This window comes from Ostrinia furnacalis, unplaced genomic scaffold (genome assembly GCF_004193835.3).
Source record: "Ostrinia furnacalis isolate ACB-3 unplaced genomic scaffold, ASM419383v2 OfSCF4245, whole genome shotgun sequence".
Classification (NCBI taxonomy): Eukaryota; Metazoa; Arthropoda; class Insecta; order Lepidoptera; family Crambidae; genus Ostrinia; species Ostrinia furnacalis.
This window is the reverse complement of record NW_021134484.1, coordinates 995,785-1,021,860: the sequence shown is the minus strand read 5'-3', so window position 1 is coordinate 1,021,860 and position 26,076 is coordinate 995,785. Positions and strand designations below refer to the sequence as shown.

Sequence of the window (26,076 nt, the reverse complement as noted above, 5' to 3'; positions counted from 1 at the left end):
AAACAGCTGACGTACGCTGTTGAACGACCAATCGTATCGCAGAATCGAGAAGCGTGTCTAGATTGGAGACGTTCGTAATCGGGGCTCTGAGCCCCGATTACGGTATTTTTTAACGTCAACAATCCAGACACGCTTCTCGATTCTGCGATACGATTGGTAGTTCAACAGCGTACGTCAGCTGTTTTGACCAATCGTATCGCAGAATCAGAAACGCGTCTGGATTGTAGACGTTATAAAAGTTACCGTAATCGGGGCTCTGAGCCCCGATTACGAACGTCTCCAATCCAGACACGCTTCTCGATTCTGCGATACGATTGGTCGTTCTCAACAGCGTACGTCAGCTGTTTTGACCAATCGTATCGCAGAATCGATGGAGCGCGTCTGGATTGGAAACGTTAAAAGTTACCGTAATCGGGGCTCTGGCTTTAGACTTGAATAGGAAATTAGGATAACAGGAGCTAATATACCTAATTAGCAAATTAGTGTACAACTGAAATAGATTAGGATTTTTTTTATGACAGCCTCTGTCGACCTATAGACAATTATAGAGCGGTGTCCGGTTATCAAATCATATGTTTATTTATGTAGGTTGCTCTATGGTCTATGGTTTGATTGGGTGTTGAGGAGATGTTTGTTGCGTGTTGATTTTGATTGCAAGTACGGAGGTCGCGGAATGCTGTTTGTTGTTATTAATTTCTAAGTGATTACCAATACAAGCTACACAAGAAAGGTAAGTCCTCATTAAATGCCGCTTTGTCAAAGATACTTGATAAGTTTATATTAATGCAAAGTAGCTCACTTTGTGCATGCAATTAAACTTGATTTTTATTACGCATTTTGGATTTTGCTCCCTGAAATAAATTGTCGGGATATCACGTTGCGCCCGTTGTGTACCTCTGGATCAGTGCGTGAAGTATCGTTTACATGCGGTTCTAAAAATGTGACAAGACGCGCATGAGGAACATCGAGACGCATTCGGTGGCGCTCCTTCTAAATATGGAACGGGTGTTAGTCAACGATTGTGGCGTCCTCGGCGTCGTATCGGGAGCCGTGCCGTATCCCTGTAGTTATGTAATGGCCCTTCGTGTGGGATATTAGGTCGGCACGTGCATATGTGGTTGCACGCTGCTTCCACGTCGTAGCACGACGCGCAGCGCGCGACGCAATCGCGCACGCGGTCCGTCGCGCTGGCGCTGCCTGGACGGAACCTCAGTTTCCTAGCAACACGTTGTTGACGCCACTGCTGACCCAATGAATACAAAAACATAATCATGGTAAATAGTTGTTACATCACCCCTAGTACACTTGCGGCGGATTTTTTTCTGCTTACGTTGCTAGGGAGTCAAACCCATAACATATCCAGTTATCTAATTAGCAACGCATTTGTTTTGAATTAGAATTTAAAATAACCAAGTGGAATCTAGTAAGATCTTTACAGTATAGAGTTAAGTTCATAAAGTGATGACCTTGATTTGTTTATAAAACATCAACCATTAGAGGTATGTACAGTATTTGAAACTCTTCCCGAAACAAAAGCTAAAATAGACTTGTAAAAATAGTTCTTAGACCTTTATGTGACCTAGTTTCAGTTCACACTTCCTATAAGATTTCTAAATTTAATTACCACCCAGGGACAATGCTCCACTTTGAGCTTAATTAGTATTTATTTCTGGAATGTAGTTTTATTCTGGTTCTGATCTCGTGCATCTGAGCATTTAACAGCTATTTTTACCTTTTTAAAGCAAATTTTGCTACTAGTATGGTATGCTTGTATCATATCTTTGATATGAAGGCCATATTGTAATCTTCACTTAAATGATAAGTTGTGGTAGTAGATTTAAATTTCATTTATTTATTTATTTTGATTATTATTTTTATTTATTTGTATTTTAACAGTGCATCAGTTGTTGGCAAACCAATAAAATAAAATATAAATTAAGGTAATGTTTTACTCTTAAAAGTCATATTTTAATGGTTAATGTCAATATACACTACCTCATGCTACATATTAAAAAGTACAATTTATTTGTAACTTAATAAATTATAATTATTAGATCACAATAATGTGTCTATTTAAATAACTAATAAACGAAATATGGCATAGGATTGATTATGTTGTTTTCCTCCTTAATGTTTTCAATCCTGAATTTACGTATTTATTTATCCTCTAAAATGTGTGCTATTGGACTTCCAACTAACACTATAGGTTTTAAAAAGTTAAGAATTGGTATACAGCTTTATAACAATATAATAGTAAAAAGGAATAAAATTAAGTTTTATCTTTAGATCACTTAATTAAATACTAATAAACAATTGCTAATCGTTACCCTTGGCTTCACACATGCAGGCTAAGTAATCATAACACAAACATGTTCAATGCTGACTAATGTGTATATCATTAGCTTCCTGACACAACCTTAGATGTTCATTCAATAATACTGATATAGAAACATAAAATATGCAATTTAATGAATGTCAGTACTCAGTAATGAGGTTAGTACTATAATTATAATGCTGAGATAAACATAGTAGCTGCTTTTCTTTAGAGTTTTAACTTCAATTTGTATTTCATAATTAATTACATAAGCAATAATATCTATCTACCTTATCATAAATACCAGTTATTATGTTAAAGGTGTAATGTCATTATAACAATTTAATGACCATTACATGTATTATGTAAAAACCTTTTTTTATCTCAAGTCAATCTTTTGATAAACGTGTTCCACTTCAATATCACGAACTCGTGTTTCTGTCGTAGTATGTGGCAAGTAGGTATGTGTTTAGCGAAAAATGCACAGACTTTCGCGTTTTTCTGACGTTATATCCGAGATAACGTTGGCGTCAGTCGATCGCGTTACGTTTAATATTTTCAGCGCAAAGCGACGTATCTACGCGTTAGGTACCTGTTTACACTTACAAATTTTTTGCACGCAATAAGAAGATAACACGAAACCGTAACCCCGTGGTTTCTGAAGTTATGTAAAATGATAAAACATCCATTATCTTATTAGGCTTTTTCTTTAATTAAATGAAGGAATTGATCAAATCAAGTTTGCCTATCCTGATAACAGGATAACTAGGCACTGTTTATCTTTCTTTTTTTGCACGAATTAAGGTATTGCTAAGGAAGGAAAGTCCGTGGAGACGAACATCATTATTTAAGCTCTTTTCTCAGGAGAAAGAGTTGTAAAAGCATACCTACTATACAACTTATTGGAAACAATGGAGTTTTCAGTTGAAGAAAAATACTCATGGAAGATTTCCGTGAAATGATACCGCGTAAAGTCTGAACGGGTTGCTCGTATAAAATTTCAGAGATCTAGGTCATCGTGTCACACTTGACTATACTGTGTAAATTTTACTGGCGACTGTTCGCCCCGCATTTTCAGACATTTTTAAACATACAGTGTGAACATGGTTTTAGAACCATTTAGCGGTTCGCTACTATGCCAAGGTCGCGCAACATTAGGTGATTGTACCACTAGGTAACACGATAAAACGTCGACGCTGATTTTACATGCGTATTTTGGTTAATCTAACCTCTAATTCGTACGGCGTCGCATCGTCTTCATCAGACTACCGATTCGAGATTCAACGAACTCTACTTCGATCATCGTCAACCGCTGAACTATTGAGGGGAACCCACTTTTCTAACACAAGCATGTTTAGCTTACGGACTACAAGAACATGATTGAAATGATTACATGAAATCCCTACCTATGCTAGTACTACAACATTAGTTCGTAACTCGCAACATAAATCCATTTGCGATGATGACATAAGGCTTCCCAAACGGATCCAAAACGTCTGATGCCGGCTGTTTGTAAATAAAACCACTAGAAACAAATACTTAATGGCTTAAGCTAATGAGATTAGCACATAAGATAGGGTATAAAAATTCAGTCATCCAATTATAGGCTTTTCCAGTGTGCCGGGGCAGCAATTATTGTCTTTTCACGATAAATAAACCCCCACTACCATTTAACTTTATCTAACTGGGCTAAACAAATGACGCATTGTTATGATGCCTTAGATATCTCATAATTAACCATTTGCATAATTAATTGATTCCAAAGATCTTGATTAGTAAGAACTGTTTGTTTACCCCGATGATTCAATGTTCAAAGTGCGATATTAATAGGGTAAGTGCGCTAGTTTTCGTCCAATTATCGGAGTTGCCAACTTTGTGATGCGAAATGAATATCTTATAATACCCTTACTCATATGTATCATATGTCATTTTAGTCCTTATATAGTCTACTTTACGTTAATATTATATGACAATTAGTAAATACCACGGGTTTTTTTATAAAAAATATTTTATGCAAAAGAGGCGATTTCACTAGTTTTCGTCCAAAAAAATCAGTTTTCGTCCTAGTGTACGCTAGTTTTCGACCACTGTGTAGAAAAAAGGGTGCAGTTGAATTATTAACTTAAAACCAATTCTACAATACAGTAACTATGGATTGTGGTATATCATTTGAAAGGTAATTTTGTTAGCTTTCAAATGATATCAAAAAGATTTAAATAAGTTTCTTACCTAAATTTAGGAAAATATTGCAATAGGTCGAAGGACAAATGGACGAAAACTAATCTACAGGAATAGCTAATTTTGGTTTTCGTCCACCCCAGTGCTTGCTCATGACGTCATGGACGAAAACACAACAACGTTTAAAGCTGTTTTTTGTTTTCGTCCACATCTTTTTAACGGTTTTTATGGGTTTATCACTGTTAAAAAGTGGACGTAAACTAAAATGTTTAATGTAATAGCAATAAAGATCATATTGGAAGAAAAAACATTGTATTTTGTAGGTCCATTGAAGTAAAATGATTATTAAAAATATTAACTAGGTGTCAGGGTTTCCGTCCACGTGGACGAAAACCAAAATCTTGCAAAATTGTTATGCTAGTATTAGTCCACTTAATTATCTAAGATTTCTACACAAAAACTTTAATAAACCCTTAAAATAGTGTTTATTATGCTAATAATTAGACATGCGTGCCAAAAACATTACGTAAAGTAGCTAAAACAGTAATTAAACATACCATGAAAGTTCCCTACCGGCACGTTTTTTTTCTAACTTGACGACGTTTTCCATTCACCTGTGTGCAGCAGCAACTTCCGTAGATTTTTTTGGAGTTATTACTTGTCAAATTACATTTTCATGCAGGCAGAACTGTTACTTAGATATTATAGATTGTAACAAGTCCAAACTTGCACGGAAAGTTAGGTTTGTATTCTAATTTTCCGTATTTGTTTGTGGCAAGTCGGTCAAATGGACGAAAACAGGAGCTGGACGGAAAACCGGCGCAATTACCCTATAATATTCACTACTCGCAAGAGATGTCTGAGACCCTTTCGTAATAGGATCCTTTGGTTCCGGAATTCAACCCCTAAAACAACAATATCCTCAACAATCTTCGTACAATCAGCGTCGAAAGTAGACACGACATACATCGAAAAGTCTTAACTTAAAGCAATAAGGCTCATTTATCTCTTAATAGAGTTTAGTAGTCATTTTTTTAAATTACTTTAGTTGCTAAGTGTAGGTACTGTTAGGAATACACGCAGTATATCTATCTTCATCGATTCAACATAAGTCAACAAACCGAGGCAATTATCACATCTTCAATCCGTGAAAAAGTGTTAGCGTTTGATGTATTTATAAAACGTCTGTATTATGTAGCCCGCCTGCCCACGCTTGTGCATTTGTGCCTAGATGTATCGATCTAGGCAGAACTACTCCGATCTGACTGACGTTACTGTGACTAGCTCTAGAGTTTTTATACATTTCATAAATGTTTCATGTAAAGGTCGTTATCTTCGGCTAACATGACAGTTGCATGTCTGTTTCTGTTTGGATGGGTACATAAATGAAGTTAAATTATAATTTCTGACCTTGGACATCGTGACAAAAAAAAAATCCCTGAACGACCTTCATGTTTGTGGTATTATCGAGTGCCTAATGTCTGTCTACTAACCTCTTACGCGCAAAGGTCCCCTTGTTGTTTTGCTGCACGGATAAATGCGTACATGGGTTTATTTTATTAATGAGTTTCAGACGAAAAAAAACAACTGCATTTACGTGTAAAGCCATTCTGCGCCTGCAGAAGTTTACTCTAATCATTTACGTTACGTCATCTTTTGAACATTAGGTCACTAACACACAGTCATATTCTATAATAACAACGTATATCAATGACAACACCATTTGAAGCACAAACCAGATATTATGTACAACTTTATTTGACTTAAGCCATGAGGGATCGTCAACGGACCATCTGCTCTAGCGGTCAACAAAACACCACAAAGACCTACCATTCCTTGGATTCTTGTATGCAAGATTGTGGTTGTGGTTTTAATCTTTATCCTATTTTTTTATGTGGATTGGATTCGGTTTAGTTAGATGTTATGCAATGTAGTTAGCAAGTTATTCAGTTAAATCAATCCCATCACTGCTCTAGATTTCAGCTGCACAGTAATAGAACACTGCAAATAGAGATTTCCCATAATCCTACACCTTTAGTGATTTGGGAAACCCTGACGATTTGAATTTGGAGCGTTGGTTTTTTATCTGGTGCAATTGGATAGACGTGATTTCCCGTATTCGTGATTCAAGCAACGTCCCAACCATATCACTTGACTAGCCCCGGAGTAACGCATGATGTGCAGCTGTCTTGAACTGTCCTCTTTTTCCAAATGGCGTCAATGCGTGCAAAAATGATGTGCAATTGTCTTATTTATCTATCACTTTCTTTCCCCAGATGGCGCCAATGCGTGGAGAACGCGGAGGCTCACCGGCACGAGGCGCCCGGCCCGCCTTGCCTCTGCCGCGGCGGCTGATCCGCCAGATTGCTCGCCACGTCGCGTCCAGCGGTCGCTCGCTGCGCCGCCTTGAGGTCTCCGGGAGGGTCATAGACAACTTCGACGACATCGACGACGCGTCGGACGAGTCGGATCTCGAAGCGCCTCAACCGGCGTAAGTATCATGCGGCTTTTCTCTTAACGGAATTGTTCCCACTGCTGCAAATCCTGTGTAGCCAGGGTCTACAGCTTGACCGTCAATAAAAAAAAAACAATGAAGGCCAAGTGTTCTCCGAAAGATCGCGCGCCATGATGCATCCCGCCGAGCACGCGGCAGGCATGTCTCTTCGAGATATTCAGGAGTCTTAGAAAATATCAACGTTATCTATTACGAGGTGGTGACTGCCCCCAAAAAAGCAATGAAACTGAGGCTCGACAGCGCGAGGCGAAACTGCCACGGCGGTTGATCCGCCAGATTGCTCGCCACGTCGCGTCCAGCGGCCGCTCGCTGCGCCGCCTCGAGGTCTCCGGAAGGGTCATAGACAACTTCGACGACATCGACGACGCGTCGGACGAGTCGGATCTCGAAGCGCCACAGCCGGCGTAAGTATCATGCGACATTTCTGTTAACTGGACTGTTCCCACCGCTGTGTAGCCAGGGTCTACACCTTGACCGTCAATTAAAAAAAAACAATCAAGGCCAAGTGTGCTCCGAAACGAAGTGGCTCGCGCCAGGCAGGCCTGTCTCTTCGAGGTATTCAGGAGTCTTAGAAAATATCAACGATATCTATAACAAGGTGGTGACTGCCCCCCAAAAAGCAACGAAACTGAGGCGCCCGGCCCGCCCTGCCTCTGCCGCGGCGGCTGATTCGCCAGATTGCTCGTCACGTCGCCTCCAGCGGCCGCTCGCTGCGCCGCCTCGAGGTCTCCGGGAGGGTCATAGACAACTTCGACGACATCGACGACGCGTAGGACGAGTCGGATCTCGAAGCGCCACAGCCGGCGTAAGTATCATACGGTTTTTCTCTTAACGGAATTGTTCCCACTGCTGCCAATCCTGTGTAGCCAAGGTCTACAGCTTGACCGTCAATAACAAAAACAAGCAATGAAAGCCTTGGCTGTGCTCCGAAAGATCGCGCGCCATGATGCATCCCGCCGCGCGGCTGTGGCAGGCCTCTCTTCGAGGTATTCAGGAGTCTTAGAAAATATCAACGATATCTATGACGAGGTGGTGACTGCACCCCAAAAAGACAGGTCATAGACAACTTCGACGACGCGTCGGACGAGTCGGATCTCGAAGCGCCACAACCAGCGTAAGTATCATGTGGCTTTCCTGTTAGTAAAATGACTCACACCACCTAACGCGAAGGTGATCCCCGAATGATCGCGCGTCACTTCTGGCCAGCGACCGGTACTTCGAGATATATTCAGAGAACTTCGCAATGTTCGCAGCATCGACGATGTAATGGTGACTTCACCCATATAGCTACGACAAACGCATTTTAAAAACTAAAACCAATAACCAAACCAGAACAGCTTATGCTCAGCACGTGATACCTTATCCATCGAGGTCGCACTCCGATCCTTCAAAGATAGGTGTTGAATGTTGATACTTATTTTAGGTGCGTTTGGTATCAAGCACCCTAACTACAGAAATGACCAATTATTTTGGCAAGTAGTAAATTTAATAGAGAGAAAATTATAAATACAAACATATAGAAAAGATAACGCAATATGGGGGCGAACGACGACGTAAAAAGTGAGAGTTACAGGCGCTAAACTGTGTTACACGACACGAGTTCGTACTAAAATAAAAATAAATATTGCTTGGAAAATTAACAGCTTGACACAAAAAATACATTAACAAAATAGTTATGTTGAATGATTTGAAAGACCTTGGGATGCTGACGTTTGTAGTTTTCTGGTCGTGGATGCATTTCATTTCAGTTGGTTATGCACAAATTCTCAAGATTTATGAGAAGAAATAAACAATTTAAATAGATGTTAAAATAGTAACGCCTGATTAATTAGTAATAATTTAAATACTAAATATTAATACATATAATAATTTTCATGAGAAATTACAAAGTACGCGGCTCAGAATCGAGACAGCATGCGGAAAGACGACTTCCAACTAACTAATTACGATGTTGCATGTTTTGAACGACATAATATCGACTGCGATCGCATTTTGTTGTATTTCTCAGCAATTACAGTGCACTTTCATGAGCACACGAATGCTATGTGAAAATATTTTATGGTTGCAAGGTTTTTCTTCCAACATTAGTACTTCATGTTCATACTGATTAAGTTGTATCAATCAATCGATCATAATAGTGGTTTCGGTTTGCTTGATATAATAAAGGTAACTGTCTACGCTTTGTTAAAAAATATAAAAAAAACGTAGAGTTAAGCAGGTTTATGCATACTTTTTATTTCTGTGCAAACATGCCCTTACTGTTGCCAAAAGAGGCCCTAGCTCCATCGATCAATGTCGCATTTTTCAACATATTGTCCTAGTGATAAATAATTTGTTATCGCGACGCTAGGTTAGTGGGTAAGACGGCGATAAAGTCCGCCAGTTAACTTGATAAGCTGATTACAAACCACTGGTATTGTTTGGCGCCACTGGCATTGTTATATTATTATTATTATGTACGCTGGTTTGCTGTCAAATTAAGGTTTAAAACAGTTTGCTATATGAAGTACCTACCTACCGCTGTCCCCGTCCAACGGGGACACCGTTGGAATAGAGAGGAAGCCCTCTTGGCATGATATTAAAAAAAAGAATTCAGGTAAACGCATAATTTTAAGCTAAAAAAAACTGAATATCAAAAGATGTATTTTTTTATGATTCGTCTTGTAGGTCACATTGCAATGATCGTGGATGACTTTACACATTGAATGATATCAATACAGTGTGAGTCACGTTAAAGTGTACATATGAAAATAGATGAAACTAGACCTATTTTTATCGACAAAAAAGAGGTCAAAAAATTTTTGAATTTTTTTTTTATTTTTTTATAGAATTTTTTTTCTTCCAATTACTTATTGTAAAGAAAACATAATAACTTTTAAACTAAGCGGTATATCTTGATACAAAAACAGTAACAATGCTAAATAACAGGCAATACTAAAAAAATACATAAAATACACAAAAAAGGCCAACAAATAATAAAAAAATATACTTTTTGAAAAAAATCCGCTTAAAAATTCGTGTTTTTTTGGTTGTTTGATAAATTTCTCCAAAAAATGCCCCTATAACCGGTAGTTTTTATTACTTTGTATTATTCTCTATCATATTACCTTTGTAAAACGAAAAATCGCATGTCTCTATCCCTATCACAACGTTTGCAATGATCGTTTGAACTAAGCCTCTCCGGGCACGCCATTCAACGCTTCGTTAACAACAAAACTGAAAATGTCTCTAGATTTGTAATTTTGATAAAGACAAGTTAGATTTCAAATAAAAACAAAAGATTTCGAAGTAAAATAAGCATTTTACTTAAAATTAAAATTGTCTCTACTTGTAGCGGAGAATAATGTTGTGGCAGGCCTTTGTTCAAACGATCATAGTAAATGTTGTGATAGGGATAGAGACATGCGATTTTTGGTTTTACAAAGATAATACGATAGAAAATAATACAAAGTAATAAAAACCACCGGTTATAGGGGCATTTTTTGGAGAAATTTATAAAATAACCAAAAAAACACGAATTTTTAAGCAGTTTTTTTTTTTCAAAAGCTATCATTTTTTATTATTTGTTGGCATTTTTTGTGTATTTTATGTATGTTTTTATTATTGCCTGTTATTTAGCATTATTACTGTTTTCATTTTATCAGGATATACCGCTTAGTTTAAAAGTTATTACGTTTTCTTTACAATAAGTAATTTGAAGAAAAAAAATTCTATAATTTTTTTTAAAAAAATCTCAAAAAAATTTTGACCTCTTTTTTGTCGATAAAAATAGGTCTAGTTTCATCTATTTTCATATGTACACTTTAACGTGACTCACACTGTATAATATCGTACGTAATAAAGCACTTGCCGCATTTTTCATTCACACCAGTGAAAAGTGATACACTGGTCACTGGCATTCCGTGGCGATAGTGAAAAACACGGAATCTGGACCAACCCATTATTAATGTTAAGTAAACAGTGATAATAATAAATTAAATACTACTCATCTCGTGTATTTTTTTTACTAATAATATAAACAAAGGTAATAAAGCAATCAACATTGTTACAATTAAAACAAAATGTCTAACGGCGCGTGCAAGTAATTATCACCTCAGTTGTATGACTGCAGGAATGTACAGTTGACAGCACATGAGGCTATAATTTTGTTCCAAAATAGCCCCTACTACAATGAAATAAGAAGCCACAGTGCTTAGCTTGATGCCGCTACAGCTATAGTGACTAATGGACGGGCGCCTAACACTTGTTTACACTATACTACATATTATGTTATTTTATTTCCCTGTACTCTCTCTTTAATTGGTCTTGCTTCTTGACCATGTATGATTTATTTGTAATTAGTTTTCGAGTAACTAATATTATTTAATACTTATTTAAAGACTTGATAGTGAATTTTTGAACACGAATTAAGTGTAGATAGAGATGTACACTTCCACTTATTATATCGTATTGTTTATTTATTTCATCCGTGCATGGAATTCAATTAGTGATTGTAAGTTTACTAATAGAGATGTTACTTAGGGTGTTGTAGGAAAAAGTTTATGAAGCCATTGACAAAAAATACCATGTGCCAGATGGAGTCAGCAACACCAAGTTGAATATTTAAAAAATAATAATACATTAAAGACTCCTTAACAGCATCTGATAATTCGTAAGAAGTAATTTAATTAGTCTTAACAAATAAAGCTATTTTTATTTTGATATAAATATCACGTTTCTATGATACGGTAGCTACACAGGTTTAAAATAATGTGCTCGGCGCATCCAAGGCCTGAAGCATTTCAGGAAGTTTGCGGTGAACTTTGATAACGTTATCAATCTGAGATGCGATCCACAATTTTTCTGTCTCGCTTGCATGCACATATTATTACTTACGGCATGCTTGTAAATTGAAATTGATTACAAAGGTGAATAAATGATTACAAAGTTTCTTGATTGCATTTCAATTTACAGAAACAGTCTACAATAATAATTAATGTTTAGGGCACCGTGTTTTAAGCAAATAAATAATTTGAATACATTTGCATCTGATATTTTTAATGATTTAACTAAATTGAACTGTTAACAAAACACATGGAAGAGGTAAGGGGTGACAATACGGACGAACATGTCGCAATCTCTTGTTTTTATACTAATTAAATAAATTTTAGACACTATTACCTGTGCTATTACCTAATAGTGTCTAAAAATTTAATTTAAAAACTGTACAAAAGTTGACATCACAACCTTATTCCGGTTGTAATAAATACATGTTGCGAACTTTTTGGCTACTTTAGGTTGTCGCTGACAACATAGTCTTATCTTCCTTCTGTAACTTCTATGAAGTTTACGCAAACGGAGATGATTTTAATTTGTGTTGTTTCTCTCAACAGAGTGGCGTGTGGCGGTAACGCCGGCAATCTGCCACCAGCCGACCACGATGACGACCTTACCAGCCTCAGCTGGTTACAAGACAGAAATCTACTCAGAGGTTGGTACTCTACATTAAGGCTGAGTTGCACCACCCAACTTTACCGGTAACTATGACGATAACCGGTGCTTTTTGTATGGAGTTTGACAGATTTTTGACGTTTGACAAAGTTAATGTAAGATGGTTCAACCCAGCCTAAAAGTCCATAGGTTAACGATTTATTTATTGATATTTCGGAAATAAACAATCAAGACAGAAAAACTATAAAAAAGTAAGAAACAAACCAGCCCACAGTTATGTAAAAAAAATGCAGACAAAAAAATGCAGTTTAACAATTATTTTTATTTCATTTCACCAATATTATGTGCGAACTGAGAATAAAATAAATAATGATCAAAATTACTGTTCCTACTTCGTAACAAACTTTATCACTTATCCTAGGAAAACTGTCACACCCTTCTGTTAGCAAGTATGTGCTGTGTTTGGAACTCGCAATGTACACCTTTGATTTTCTCACTTTTTGAATATTTTATTATAATAAATCGTGTTTCTTTTTCAGGTATAAATCTAACAAAAAGCGATATGGAAGACTCAAAAATGATTGCCAGCCAAGTGGTAATAAAGGTAAGTAATCTAAAATCTTACACTTTTCGGTTTTCCATGGTTTCACAACAATTTACTTATGTACAATGAATATTTGGGTAGTTCTACTCACGGTGGAATTATTTAGGACCATAAAATGAATCTCCAGTTTTTGTTAGTAATCAGTATAAACAGTGACTAAAGACCGAGAATATACTACAACATATCCAATTTTTAACGGGCCAGACAAAATTATGATAAATATTGATTTTATAGCGGTTTTTCTATTTTCGATGGACAGGGAAGTGAGAACATATACAGGATAGTGAAAATTTAACTGAAAGATGCATTTGAGTTTATAGTCTTTATTCTAAAAATAATAAAAAATACTTTTATGTGCATCATAAAGGTCCACTATCAATTGAACATGGAACTCATTTAGGTTGCTTCTTTTTCCGTCACCTGATCTCTTTGACTTTTCCCTACTATTCGTATCTCCTTCTATTATCTTCCTCTTCTTTCCTCGACGCTTTTCTTCGACTGGAAACAATTCGTTAGTATCTATTTTCGGCATCTCCAGCAATCCATCAGGATCATCAATGTTCATTCAGTCCCAGTACACTCGTAAGGTCAACCAAGTCTGATGAATCAAAATACTGGTGTTGCAGGCATTACTGGTCTCAGTTTCAGATTCAGTTTAAGCGTCATCAACATTTGCTTTCATGGAAGAATATTTTACGATGCCTATTTGGAAGTGCTCGCACACGTTACTGCAAAAACAGCTAAAAGTTTGTATAGAGTCAAGCAAGTCAAAATGGAGTATCCAGTTTCAATGGAGTGTATGCATTTGCCTGCACTTAGTGTATTTGTAAAATGCCTTTATATGGCAGTAAGTTTTGCTGGTTAGTCGATATTAACTTTTCCATTTTCTTCGTAAACCCAGGGAAATGATACACAGGGAAGTGAGATTTTTGATGTATTTTGCCAAAATCATGAATTATATAAACTTCATATCAAATTTAATATTATCAGTCAATGGACGCAAGCGAGTTTGACAATATTGTTTCATAATTGCCCTAAAATAATATAAAATACTGTTATAAATACGTAACAGATGAGTGAGAAGTTGTCTGGCCCAGACACGACAGACGATGATAACAGCGTAGCTGCGTCTAACTGACTGACGATTTGGGCGAAATAAACGTTTCACTAGGCGAACTTAACTGCATACTTAAATACATAAGAACGACAACGTGGCTTACCCTTTGTTTTGTTACAGATTTTAACGTGTTTATAGGTGGCAGGGAAGTGATACTTAATTCGTGTCGCCTTTGTTCAGCAATCAAAAAATTATGTAAATAGGGAATTCAAACATAATCCATATAGGTTAAATGAAAGGTACACTAATGGTTACTTTCAATACAATGTTATTTTTGACTAATTATATTTTTATATATTTTTTATTGTGATTTACATCATGAATTCTGGAATGTCACCCCACAGGGAAATGAGAATTTTTCCTATTTGAAGCCATTTTTGTCTGGGATGTTTTTATTAAAACGTGTTGAAATTCAGTGACCAAGTACTATGTGAGTTAGACTTTATTAATACCCTAAAACGAAAACTATTAATTGGTAATTTAAGGAGCTGCAAGTTGAGCCCCGTAAAATTCCCTGATTTGTAGAACTACCCATTTGCATTTTTACATATTTTAGCCTTTGTTAGTGACTTCGAGGCGCTGACATTTGACTCAAAAATATAAAATGTCTGCAATTTGTCCCAACAGGATGTAACACTGTAACACTTCTTTGTTTTGTACCCAAAAAACATTTAAAAATATATCATTGGTTTAAAAAGTATGTACTACGTGTGCACGTATGTGATCACATTTTCGTTCTGACCCATATATTTATATCGAATGTAAACGTATAAGCTTAAACATTATACGAGTATCCGACGCACCTATTTATACAAGTGCCAAGCAGTTTACTCAATGTCATTTGGCTAACGATAATTTGAAAAGGAAACAACAATTTAAAGCGTCCCAGACTTTTTATATGTATGTTAACGTAGAAATGAAATCGTGGTATGCTTCCTTATGCGTTCTAATATTTATCAAGGTGTGATATGATAGGTTATCATGTGATTTTCTGCAAACGTGTGATGCTTCTACCAGTAAACGCTTATTCCTTCTATATGAATTCAATTCGTCTAAAATGGATCAATATTGTATTTTCCCGGACGTTTTGTAAGTTTAAGTTTAACTGTAGGCTTTATTCTGAAGCTGTTAGTTCAGCCGACACTTGATAACACGTAGGACGGTCAATCACATGACACAATATGGCCATGACCTATTTATTTATTCCTTTGCAGTACCTACAGTCAACTCTATGTATTTTATTCTAATTGGTAGGTACTACAAATTCTGTAAGATTAATCTTAAGGTAATTTTGGAACAGACGCGACAGACATGCAAATGGTTTTCAACCGACTTCAAAAAAGGAGGAGGTTCTCAATTCGACCCGTATGTTTTATTTTTTTCTATGTTTGTTACGCGATAACTCCGCCAATTATGAACCGATTTTAACAAATCTTTTTTCTGCGTATAGGTAATACCTCAAGGGTGGTCCCATTTAAATTTAATAATAGAAAAACCAACCCCCAAGGGTGGAAAATTGGGGATGAACTTTTTTATACGCAATATCTCCGCCGATTATAAATCAATTTGAACGATTATTTTTTTGTTGAATAGGTGTTATCAAAAGGGTGGTTTCATGCGAATTTGAAGAAAATATTTCACCCCCAAGGGTGGAAAATTGGGGATGAACTTTTTATACCCAATATTTTCAATTTTTAGTTTTTTTTTGTGTTCACGCATTTGAAGTCGGTTTTATTTTTTTAAAAAGTTAATTATTCTTTAAATTATGTAGTGGCATGTACTAACTAGATTAGGCGATAGCTGCACGCGCAGCAGTTGCTGCGTGATTCGCAATGATACATCTTAAAAAATAATTTATAGCTCTAATACTGCTAATCAAACCATATCATAATTCTTTTGCAGTCAGAATTATCGAATACATCAATTCTGGGGCAATAACTTTCAAAGTAAATTAGTTACTACAATCAATGATCCTCAACGATTTGGAGCCATTGGAAACACGATATGATAGCTTTTAAGTCACCTGAGGGCCTAGTGTGAGTTAATGACACTAAATGTATGACGGATTGTACAGCGCCCCTAGCGGGAAACGTTCAAAAACTAAAATTTTCATACATTTTTTAAACGCGGTCACTAGTGAGCGCGTTTGATGTAAATTCACACGGCCTACTGTTCACATGTCCAATAACCTCTTTATTCCTTTACAGTCAGAGATATCGAAGACTCCCCCGCCCGTCGCTCGCCTTCCCTCCCCCCCTCGGACGCCTTGCAAGGCGCCGCCCTCGCCGCCCGCGCCCGCCCACACCAAGCCGCCATATTCTTTCTCCTGCCTAATCTTCATGGCCATAGAAGCGGCCCCTGCAAGAGCCTTGCCCGTGAAGGAAATATACGCGTGGATCGTCCGACATTTCCCATACTTCAAGAACGCGCCGCAAGGATGGAAGAACAGTGTGCGGCATAACCTCTCGTTGAACAAGTGCTTCCATAAGGTGAGATTTCGTTGTTTAAAACTAAATATAGGTCGTTTCAGCCACGAAAACGCGCCCCACCATTCTTCCGCTAATGTTTGAGTGTTATCGGTACACGCTTAATTAACCATGAGTACACTACAATAATGACGCCCGGATTGCTCGGATCAAACTCGTGGATGAAACGATCTATTATAATACATGAGTACTAAATCTGCAGAAGTTCTTAAATTTTTCAATGTGGATTCTGGAGACTATTACCTGCATTTTCATTTATCCAATCTAAAAAGGAAAAATTGGTCAACAGCCAGAGGATAATTAAATGACATCATCGTGCTTATTGAGCTTCTAACATAAAATTTAAATTACAAAAATGTTTCTGTTCATAGGTCGCTGCTGCGCCAGGTCTCGGCAAAGGTTCTCTTTGGACGGTGGATCCGCAGCACCGAGCGACATTTTTACAGGTTTGTATATTTTTTTTATGACGTGTAGGTATCTGTTAAGACACGATTTTTCCTAATGAACCCCTGGGGATGAAACTGGGGTCCAAATTTTAACGTGAGCCAAGCAAGGCAGCCGGCAAAAGCTAGTCAGAAACATTTACCTTCTTCTGACGCTCTGCATTCAACTCGTTCACGGTCACATCTCGGGATAATGGGACTATTCCCACCTCGTTCCGCTGCAAGTCCATAAAATAACCAGGATCTACAGCTTGATCTCCAATAAAAACCCAACCATTCACTGGTTGGTTCAAGTTTGTCCCGGGAGACACGCAACGAATCACAGAAGAACATAGGAGGATTTCGAAGTTAAGTTTCGACTTTCTAGGGTTTTCAGTGAAGGCAAATTTTTAGTGATAAACTTATTATTTTTCCAGACACTAGGCCGGCAGCCGATCCCGCCGGCGCCGCCGGACTCGCCGCCGCCGTGCAAGAACGCGCCGGATCCGCAACTGTTCCCGTTCCTAGCGCGCCGGCTGCAGGCTTCCCCGCCGCCCACGCCGCCGCCGCCGCCCGGCGCTGATGAATATCGCGCCGCTGCTACGGTGTTGGCGATGAAATATGGGCCTGCTGTGCTCGATCAGGTAACTATTATAATTATAACCACCCTCTTCTTCACAAAGTTTTGGTAGGGCAAAAAGATTCTGACGCCGCCGCAACCATGATAGCTATGAAAAACGTATCTGCTGTGCTGGACTAGGTAAATACCCCCTCTGTGGCAAAAAGATTATGATATCGCGCCAGCTGCAGGCCACCCCGCCGCCTACGCCGCCACCGTCGTAACTATAATGGCTATGAAGAACGGACCTGCTGTTCTAGACCAGGTAAATACCTCCTCTGGGACAAAAAGATTATGACACATCGCAAGAACGCGCCGGATCCGCAGCTGTTCCCGTTCCTGGCGCGCCGCCTACAGGCTTCCCCGCCGCCCACGCCGCCGCCGCCGCCGGGTGCCGACGAATATCGCGCCGCCGCTACGGTGTTGGCTATGAAGTATGGGCCTGCTGTGCTCGATCAGGTAAATATTTGTTTACCCCCTTAGATTAATAAAACCTAGATAGATAGTCAGTGCACGAAAGGTGAGGCAGTTTTTAGGGAGCCGGCACGGCTCACCCGTAAACGTCACATGAACTGTCAAAGTGAAAAATTGGCAAACACGTCCGACGAATTTTAATTAATTAAAACGGTTTGTGCGAAAGGGTGTCTAAAATACATCAGAAAAACGAAAGAAAGTGACCAGTGTTACATTTCATAAGTAAGTACTACAATTCGACGCGTATTTTGCTTGAATTTGGCTTTCAAAAATTAAATACGGGAATGATACCAGTAACAAGAAAATTTATTTCCCAATTGTTCGCCGTACAAATACACTTCCTTTTTTATGAAATCGAGACTTTTAAGTCGATTTATCTTATTGTAATTAGTTAGGTACTTTGAATTCAATAAATAAGTAAGTACATGATGCGTTTTGTTTTTGTTAATTATAAAATAATTAAAAACGTATTAAAAATTTCCCTACTTTCGGGAAAATCGCCTTCACTGTCTACACTCCCCAACAAAATTGACACTAATGACATAAGATTTTTGCCTCACTCTTGACGAAGCGTTTGTATGAAGACTATCCATCTAGGTTTTATTAATCTAAGTTTACCCCCCCCCGTAGGGCAAAAATATTATGACAGCGCGGCGGTTGCCTTCTTCTCCGTTACCCATGCTGACGCCGCCGCTACTGTAGTGGCTATGTAGTACGGTCCTGCTGTGCTTAACCAGGTAAATACCCCCTTTAGGGAAGAAATATTATGACATAGTATGGCGAATGCAAGCTTCCCCGCCGCCCACGCCACCGTCGCCGCCGCTTGCTGTGCTCGATCAGGTAAAAACCTTAGTTCTAGCAGGTTAAAGTAGCTTATGCCATAGCGCGGCGGCTGCACGCGCGACGGGTATCGCGCCGCCGCTACGGTGCTGGCTATGAAGTATGAACCTGCTGTGCTCGATCAGGTGAATACCGTCTTTATTACAAAACCCTTAATTTAGGGGCCGCCGGAGCCGACGAGCATCGTGTCGCCGTTATGGTGTTAGTAAATTACTCCCTTTGGTAGAAAGATGACATAGCGAGGCAGTTGTAGGCCTCTTCAGGATCCAGGATTAGGTGACTATCCTCTTTTTTGCGAAGCTTTGGTAAGGCAGAAAGATTATGACATAGCGCGATTTCTACAAGTCTCCACGCCGCATCACAAGTCCTTTTTCTCACACTTCCACACCACTTAACTTTTTCGTTTCTTTCGTCGGCCGTTTGGTGTAGTGGTTCAGAGCGGACTACTATGCCGAGAGGTCCCGGGTTCGATTCCCGGCCGGGCAGAAATTGAAATGATGAATTTTAATTTCTGTGACGGGTCTGGGTGTTACTATGTATAATACGTATATGTATTTAAAAATAAAAAGTATATAAGTAGTATATCCGTTAAGCTAGCACCCATAACACAAGCATTAAGTTTTGTTGTTAGTAAGTTGCTTACTTTGGGGCTAGCTGGCGCTGTGTGAAATTGTCCAAAGATTTATTTATTTACTAGCTGACCCGGCGAACTTTGTTCCGCCTTAATGGCAATAAATAAGCAAACTTTTTTTTTTTAATTTCGAACGGCATAAAAAGTATCCTATGTCCTTCTCCTGGCTCTAAACTACCTCCCTGACAATTTTCAGCTAAATCGGTTCAGCCGTTCTTGAGTTATAAGCGAAGTAACTAACACGACTTTCTTTTATATATATAGATTTGACTAATACTTCTTCCCTTCCAGTTGCCGCCAGCGGCGCACCTGGTAATATCCCGCTGTGCGCGCGACGAGCATTCGTATAGCGTTGGCGAGGAGCGCCGCACGGCCGAGGCGCTGCTCAACCTCGCCGGCCTCGCGCCGTCCTCCAGCTAGCGGCTAGCCAGCTACCGCCCACAGAAAACAAGTGACGACGCTAAAGAGATGACGCAGAACAGTTTTAACCTAACCAGTGAACGCACGCGCAAGCCCCGCCCACAGAAGACGAGTGACGACGCTAATGAGGTGACGCAGAACAGTTTTAACCTAACCAGTGAACGCACGCGCAAGCACCGCCCACAGAAGACAAGTGACGACGCTGATGAGGTGACGCTCGCTAACCAGAACACTTCTAACCTGAACAGTGAACGGCCACGCGCGCGACGCACGCGCAAGCCCCGCCCACAGAAGACAAGTGACGACGCTAACGAGGTGACGCAGAACAGTTTTAACCTAACCAGTGAACGCACGCGCAAGCCCCGCCCACAGAAGACAAGTGACGACGCTGATGAGGTGACGCTCGCTAACCAGAACACTTCTAACCTGAACAGTGAACGGCCACGCGCGCGACGCACGCGCAAGCCCCGCCCACAGAAAACAAGTGACGACGCGAATAATCAGGTTACTCTTGCTAATCAGAACAGTTCTAACCTAACCAGTAAACGCCCCCGTGCGCAACGCTCGCGCAAACTCCGCCCACAGAAAACAAGTGACGACGCGAATAATCAGGTTACGCTCGCTAACCAGAACAGTTCTAACCTAAGTGAACGGCAGAAGAGCAAACGCGGTCGCAAAACCAAAAAAACAAACTCCACAACAAAACAGAGTAGTGACACACAGTGTAGTAAGAAGAATGCTAAAACTAACGCGCGTAAACGCAAAGCGAAAGATAAAAAAAAGAAATCGCGTAGCACTAAAAACACACCTAAGAAACAGTACAAGACTAGAAACACAGACAATAATAAAGCTAAACACAAACATACACCACACGCATCGGGCACGTGTAAAGGCCGGCACGGCGCCGTAACGAATAGGCAGCGTGACGTCATCACAGAAAAACAGAAGGAGTCGTCTGAAAACATTAACACCAAGTATTACGCAAAAATTCTACTCACACCTGGGTCAAAAATACTAACTCCCTTTGGTAGCCATAGTTATGTCCCGATAAATAATATGACTTCTCTGCTAAACAAACCTAAACGACCCGCTAGTGACCACTGTGCCGCAGAAATTCCTCAAAAGATACCACGATGTGACGTTTCAGGGAAACTGACGACGCACGTCACCAATACAGTCAGCGATGCTCTACCAAAAAGGATACCATTCGCACCTCGTAATATCTCCCTGGTAAAACCGACGCCGATCAACCTATCTCGTAGCTATTGCGATGCCTCCCTAAATAAACAAATGTTCACTTCAACTGTAACCAGTAATCCTGCACCAGTGAAACAAATGGCGTTCTTTACTGGAAATAACTGCGATAAAGTAAACCCCACTCCCAAAAAAATTTACGCTCCTGCGACATATGATAACGCATCATATCAAAATTCATTTGACTTCCTTGTTTCTCAGCCTAAAGTGACGTACACGTCTAATTCAGGATGTAATAATGCTGTTATACCGCCATCAAACGTGTTTACACCCGCAGTAAATCAGCTGAACTACATACCTAAACCAAATGCCGCCTGTACCATTAACTCCCCACCGAAATCATTCACTAAGCTTTCTCCGACCAGGCGTGATATGAATACTCAAACGGAACCAGTGACTCATTCTCAATATGGCTGCGACAACACTCAGACAAAGGGACTATCCTCTAGCGTAGATATTGAAGTACCAGCACCAGGAAATTTGCTAAGTATCGCAGTCCCGACTACACAAGTCTCTTACGCGCCAAAAGATGGATGCGTCATCATTAATTCCAAAAAACAGTTGAGTTACGCGCCCCGGAACCCCACAATCCCAAAAAAGAACAACTGGAGCTCGTTGAGTGCAACTTCATTTAATTACAGGTCTCGCGTGTGATTTCTTCAAACATATCTAGGTAGCGGGAGGTGAAGGAACTTCACTTCACAACGCAATCATGTGTCGTCACAAATCATCCGATTGACGTCAATCCAGACTCCAATTCTCCACACTTGTTTTATGCCTAGCTCTTTTTCCTGTGACGTCATTATCCGAAAGCTAACCTCTTTGCGATCACTGGCCTTTGGTAAATGTCATCTCGCGCTTTGCCACATTTTCTACAACTTCACCACGCGTCTAACTTCGTATACCTCTATAGGCAAATCGTGATAATTTATTCGCGACAAAGACGTTAGTCTAATTTCTAGTTTAAGTGTTTTTGTGTGTCGATTCTAATTGGAAGTGAATATGATTGTATTATTTAATACTACTTAGTGTATACTATGGAAAGGGTTGCGGGTCGAGAAGAATTATGATGTAGCTGTAAATACGTATTACTCTTGCGTTTTCTGCTCAAACTGTTGCTTTTAAGAGTATCAAAATTAATATTTAAGTTACCTTGTGGATGTAATCGACATTTCTCGAAGAAAACCTGGGGCGTTACTAGGGCAAAGCCCTATTAAGGTCCCATGATTACTTGTTAGCATAAGTTCAAAGAACGACTAAACGTTTTCAATTCAAAATTTGTTGATGAAGAATTTTTATTATGTCTATTGTCGCAATATGTAGACAAAAAATGTTTACCATACTCTAGTCCATTTAAGACAATCCATAATCAATTTCGGTGACTTACATATATGTTTACTGATATTTTAGGTAGATCGAGCTAAATGGATGAAAGTTCGCTAAAGAATATCTTTAGACCCCTTCTTACCATTGCCCTTGAATCAACATCACGTAACATCTTTGTTTCTGGATTCGGGTCGCCTAGTGTAATTACGGATTAAATTATTATGATAATATTTAATAGTAGTGACTACATAGTGATAGATGTGATACTATATAGTATGGAATATTATTTAAAACAATCAAAATAGGTGGATAGTACTCCCTAAATGCATTTAGGTTCCCTGTTACGATTAGTCAGTCGATCATAATAAGAGAAATGTTTCTAACAATATTACTAAGAGTAATATATTTGTGGCGCCATATTCCCATCGATGTTATTACAAATCTTATCAACACCATTTCTTGGTAAGAATGCCTCATGTAATAGCGCTAAATAGTAAAATTATATGATGGAAATATGGTACACCTTAGTTTTAAGTTTCAATTCAACTTATTTATTTTGCTTCGCCTACTGTTTTATTTATTAATCAAACATTATCTAATAATTGTAATAATTATGTAAAGATTTTATCTTGATTGTAAACTGAGCAATATAGTGTATAATACATATATTAATATAACCTTTTATGTATGTATGATCTGAACATAAATATACAATACAATGCTGTATACAGGGCGATCAAATGTACTTTACTTATTTGAACTTCTTTCTTTAAAGTGATACAAAAGTTATATAAATGAAATATATTTAGTCAATAGTCGCACTAGCCGTAAGTAAACCGTATTTTGTGTTCAAACGAGTGATCTTCATTCAATCGCTTACAATAAACAGAATATTATGTATACAGTTCAATTAATATTTATCACAAACCACGAATTAGTAACAGACAGTGAAATTTTGATGCTTGCAGCTGCTGCCTCGAGCTAAACCGAAAGTGGTCAGTAGTTCAGTACCCCACTATTGGAGATAGACGTGGCTCTGTCCACTCACCGAGACCGATAGCTTACCGTGCCCTCCGAAATGCTAAATCATTCGGTCTGTTACCAATTTAGGTGTAGAATAATAACTGATGGCATTCGCCTAACAGTAGTAAAATTTCCTTTTGTCTTTAATAGTTTTAAGTAATTAATTTTCGATCTAGACGAGTAGGTTCCCTCATAGAAAGTTACCTCCTTGTGCTGTCTATATTAAAATAGATTAAAATTACTTTTGATAAACTTAGTTTCCCATATTATCAAACGAAAGCAATTTATACTCAAAACTATAAATGTATGTGAGCGTTTAAATATGAATGTTGATGGCGTGCATCAATACGAGGTGGTTTTCTCTCAAGTGCCTACTGTAAATTATGCTTCTATTCTATCATTAAAATGTGTTAGCAAACTAAGGAAGGAATGATTGAAAAGTAATATGTTTGGTGACTGCCGGGGATGACCAATACAAACACTTCACTATGTGACAGCATATTTTATTTAGATTAAGTATTACAAAAAATATGCACACTTATTGTGTTTGTAGTCGGTTGAACCCGGTAGTCAACGAGAGCCTTGAAAGAATACACCAAGTAGTGTCTATGTGATAAGATTTGTGTCTAGCTCGACGGTAATACTTATTGGAAACTTCAATCCCGCTTTTTCGGCACCTCGATACTTCTTAAACCATGGAAATCAAAATAAACACCATCCAGTAAATGTTAGTGAACATACGGTCTGTGGTTTGAGTAGTATGTATTTAAATTGAACCCTTTATTTTCACGCGTAAATGTGGTAAATATCTTGGGTAACATAAAGCGTAGTTAATGTTAGACTGATATGATGACTGATTTGTGATGAAGCAATATTATTTATTAATGCAATTTATATTTTTATTTTCTAAAACCAGGAAATATTGTTCCCATTTTAAATGTACCTCTATCTATGGAATTAACATGTATCATACATAACTGCTTTTAAATAGGGTGCATTTCTTTAAAACCAAATAAATCTTGTTTTAGTTGTTTTCTTTTAAAATAATTGTTGCTTTAATATAAATCATTAATTAAAGTAAATCATTATTAGAACATGGCTTCTATAGAATATTATTGCATATTAAATTGAGCATAATATAAATGGGCACTTATATTTTAACTTTAAGTAATATTATTGCCAGATTATCTTACTAACTGTATGTACTCAGAGTACCTAAATAGAAAGGATTTCGTAAATGATTTCACTTTTGTTTACGTGGTATTCTTGTAGGCAAAGGGAAGGTAGATGTGTGCCAAATGTTACAAAGAAAATATTACCGTGTAGCATACAGATTCAAATACCAGTAATATGGGTGTATTTATATGATGATAAATGAAATATATTATGTAACACATAGTTACATTAGGATATAAGTGATATTATGATAAATATAATGCTAAATTATGAAAATACATACATTTTTGCTGTATTTAGGAGCGTCTTCCATCTTACTCTTATTGTTTTCTTGTAGGTTTAGACGGCCAAAGAAAAATATCATTTGAAAGTATTGACAGTGTTACGCTACTAGTTCCACATAATAATTATGGTGCACAACGATCGCTTGCCGCTGTAAATTAATAATAATGTCCAAGCAAAATTCCTAGATTCCAATAAGTTAAAATGCTATTCCAGTGGATATTTTTCTTCGGCTGTATACACTAGCCTTTCTTTCGGTGGTATAATAATGTAGATGAAAATTTACAGCAATAATTAGTACCTAATTGTAGTACTTTGCTGGTAGATGCTATATGATATAATTGTGTGATAATCACAGTTTATTTACTAAGCGCTGTTCTAAACTGAATTTTGGAGACATAAACGACTCATAACAGCGGCGAATGTTTCTATAAATCCAAAAAGCTTCTTTAAAGTTATATCAGTATGATATTAAAATTGTTACGCCTCACTTTTACTGTCGGGAATATAATATTTTTATTGATTAATTTATTTTAGGTTAATAATGCTGTTATTATTTAATATTCTTATCTTATAAAACGAAACTTCGAACAGCATGTCTGAAGATATTGTATTTGTGTTTGGATTTATCGTTTTATAAGCAGTGACTTTACTACTACCAACATAAACAATATTAAGATCGACGTTCCGTACTTTGGTATGGACGTTGTAGATTTTGTTGTGGTGGTAGAGTCACTACTTGCTAAACTAGCTGTATTGGTATGTCCGACCTATGTTTAAGTATAAAAATATTGTTGTTGTTGATATTTTGCCGGCTTTTAAAACGACACCACTCTTTATTGCTATTGTTGAAAGTTATTGCCAAATTTTTATTTGTCCTAAAAATCTTTTGTCTTTGTACATATCCATTAAATAAATTATGTACTGAGGATCAAAATGTGTTTTGATATTAAAATTACCAATAC

General features: G+C 38.0%; 1 protein-coding gene across 4 annotated transcripts; it reads left to right on the top strand.

Moving 5' to 3' along the window:
• Positions 1–598: 598 nt before the first annotated feature.
• Positions 599–26,048, top strand: LOC114359169 (forkhead box protein N3). Of its 4 annotated transcripts, XM_028313452.1 has the most exons (8): positions 599–730; positions 6,769–6,983; positions 12,380–12,477; positions 12,977–13,041; positions 16,366–16,647; positions 17,016–17,090; positions 17,504–17,710; positions 19,922–20,247. In XM_028313452.1, exons 2-8 carry the CDS (start codon positions 6,769–6,771, stop codon positions 20,048–20,050), a joined length of 1,071 nt encoding a protein of 356 aa, XP_028169253.1. In that variant the 5' UTR covers positions 599–730; the 3' UTR covers positions 20,051–20,247. The 4 variants fall into 4 exon arrangements, with proteins under 4 accessions (XP_028169253.1, XP_028169252.1, XP_028169251.1 ...); XM_028313451.1 differs by lacking the exons at positions 599–730; positions 6,769–6,983; positions 12,380–12,477; positions 12,977–13,041; positions 16,366–16,647 and adding an exon at positions 20,366–26,048 and having other exon boundaries at positions 19,922–20,179; XM_028313450.1 differs by lacking the exons at positions 599–730; positions 6,769–6,983; positions 12,380–12,477; positions 12,977–13,041; positions 16,366–16,647 and adding an exon at positions 20,663–26,048 and having other exon boundaries at positions 19,922–20,554.
• Positions 26,049–26,076: the final 28 nt, after the last annotated feature.

Bases quoted from the DNA above. Each gene is read 5' to 3' on its own strand.
- LOC114359169 (XM_028313449.1), top strand. From the start codon at position 20,099: ATGACGCAGAACAGTTTTAACCTAACCAGTGAACGCACGCGCAAGCCC.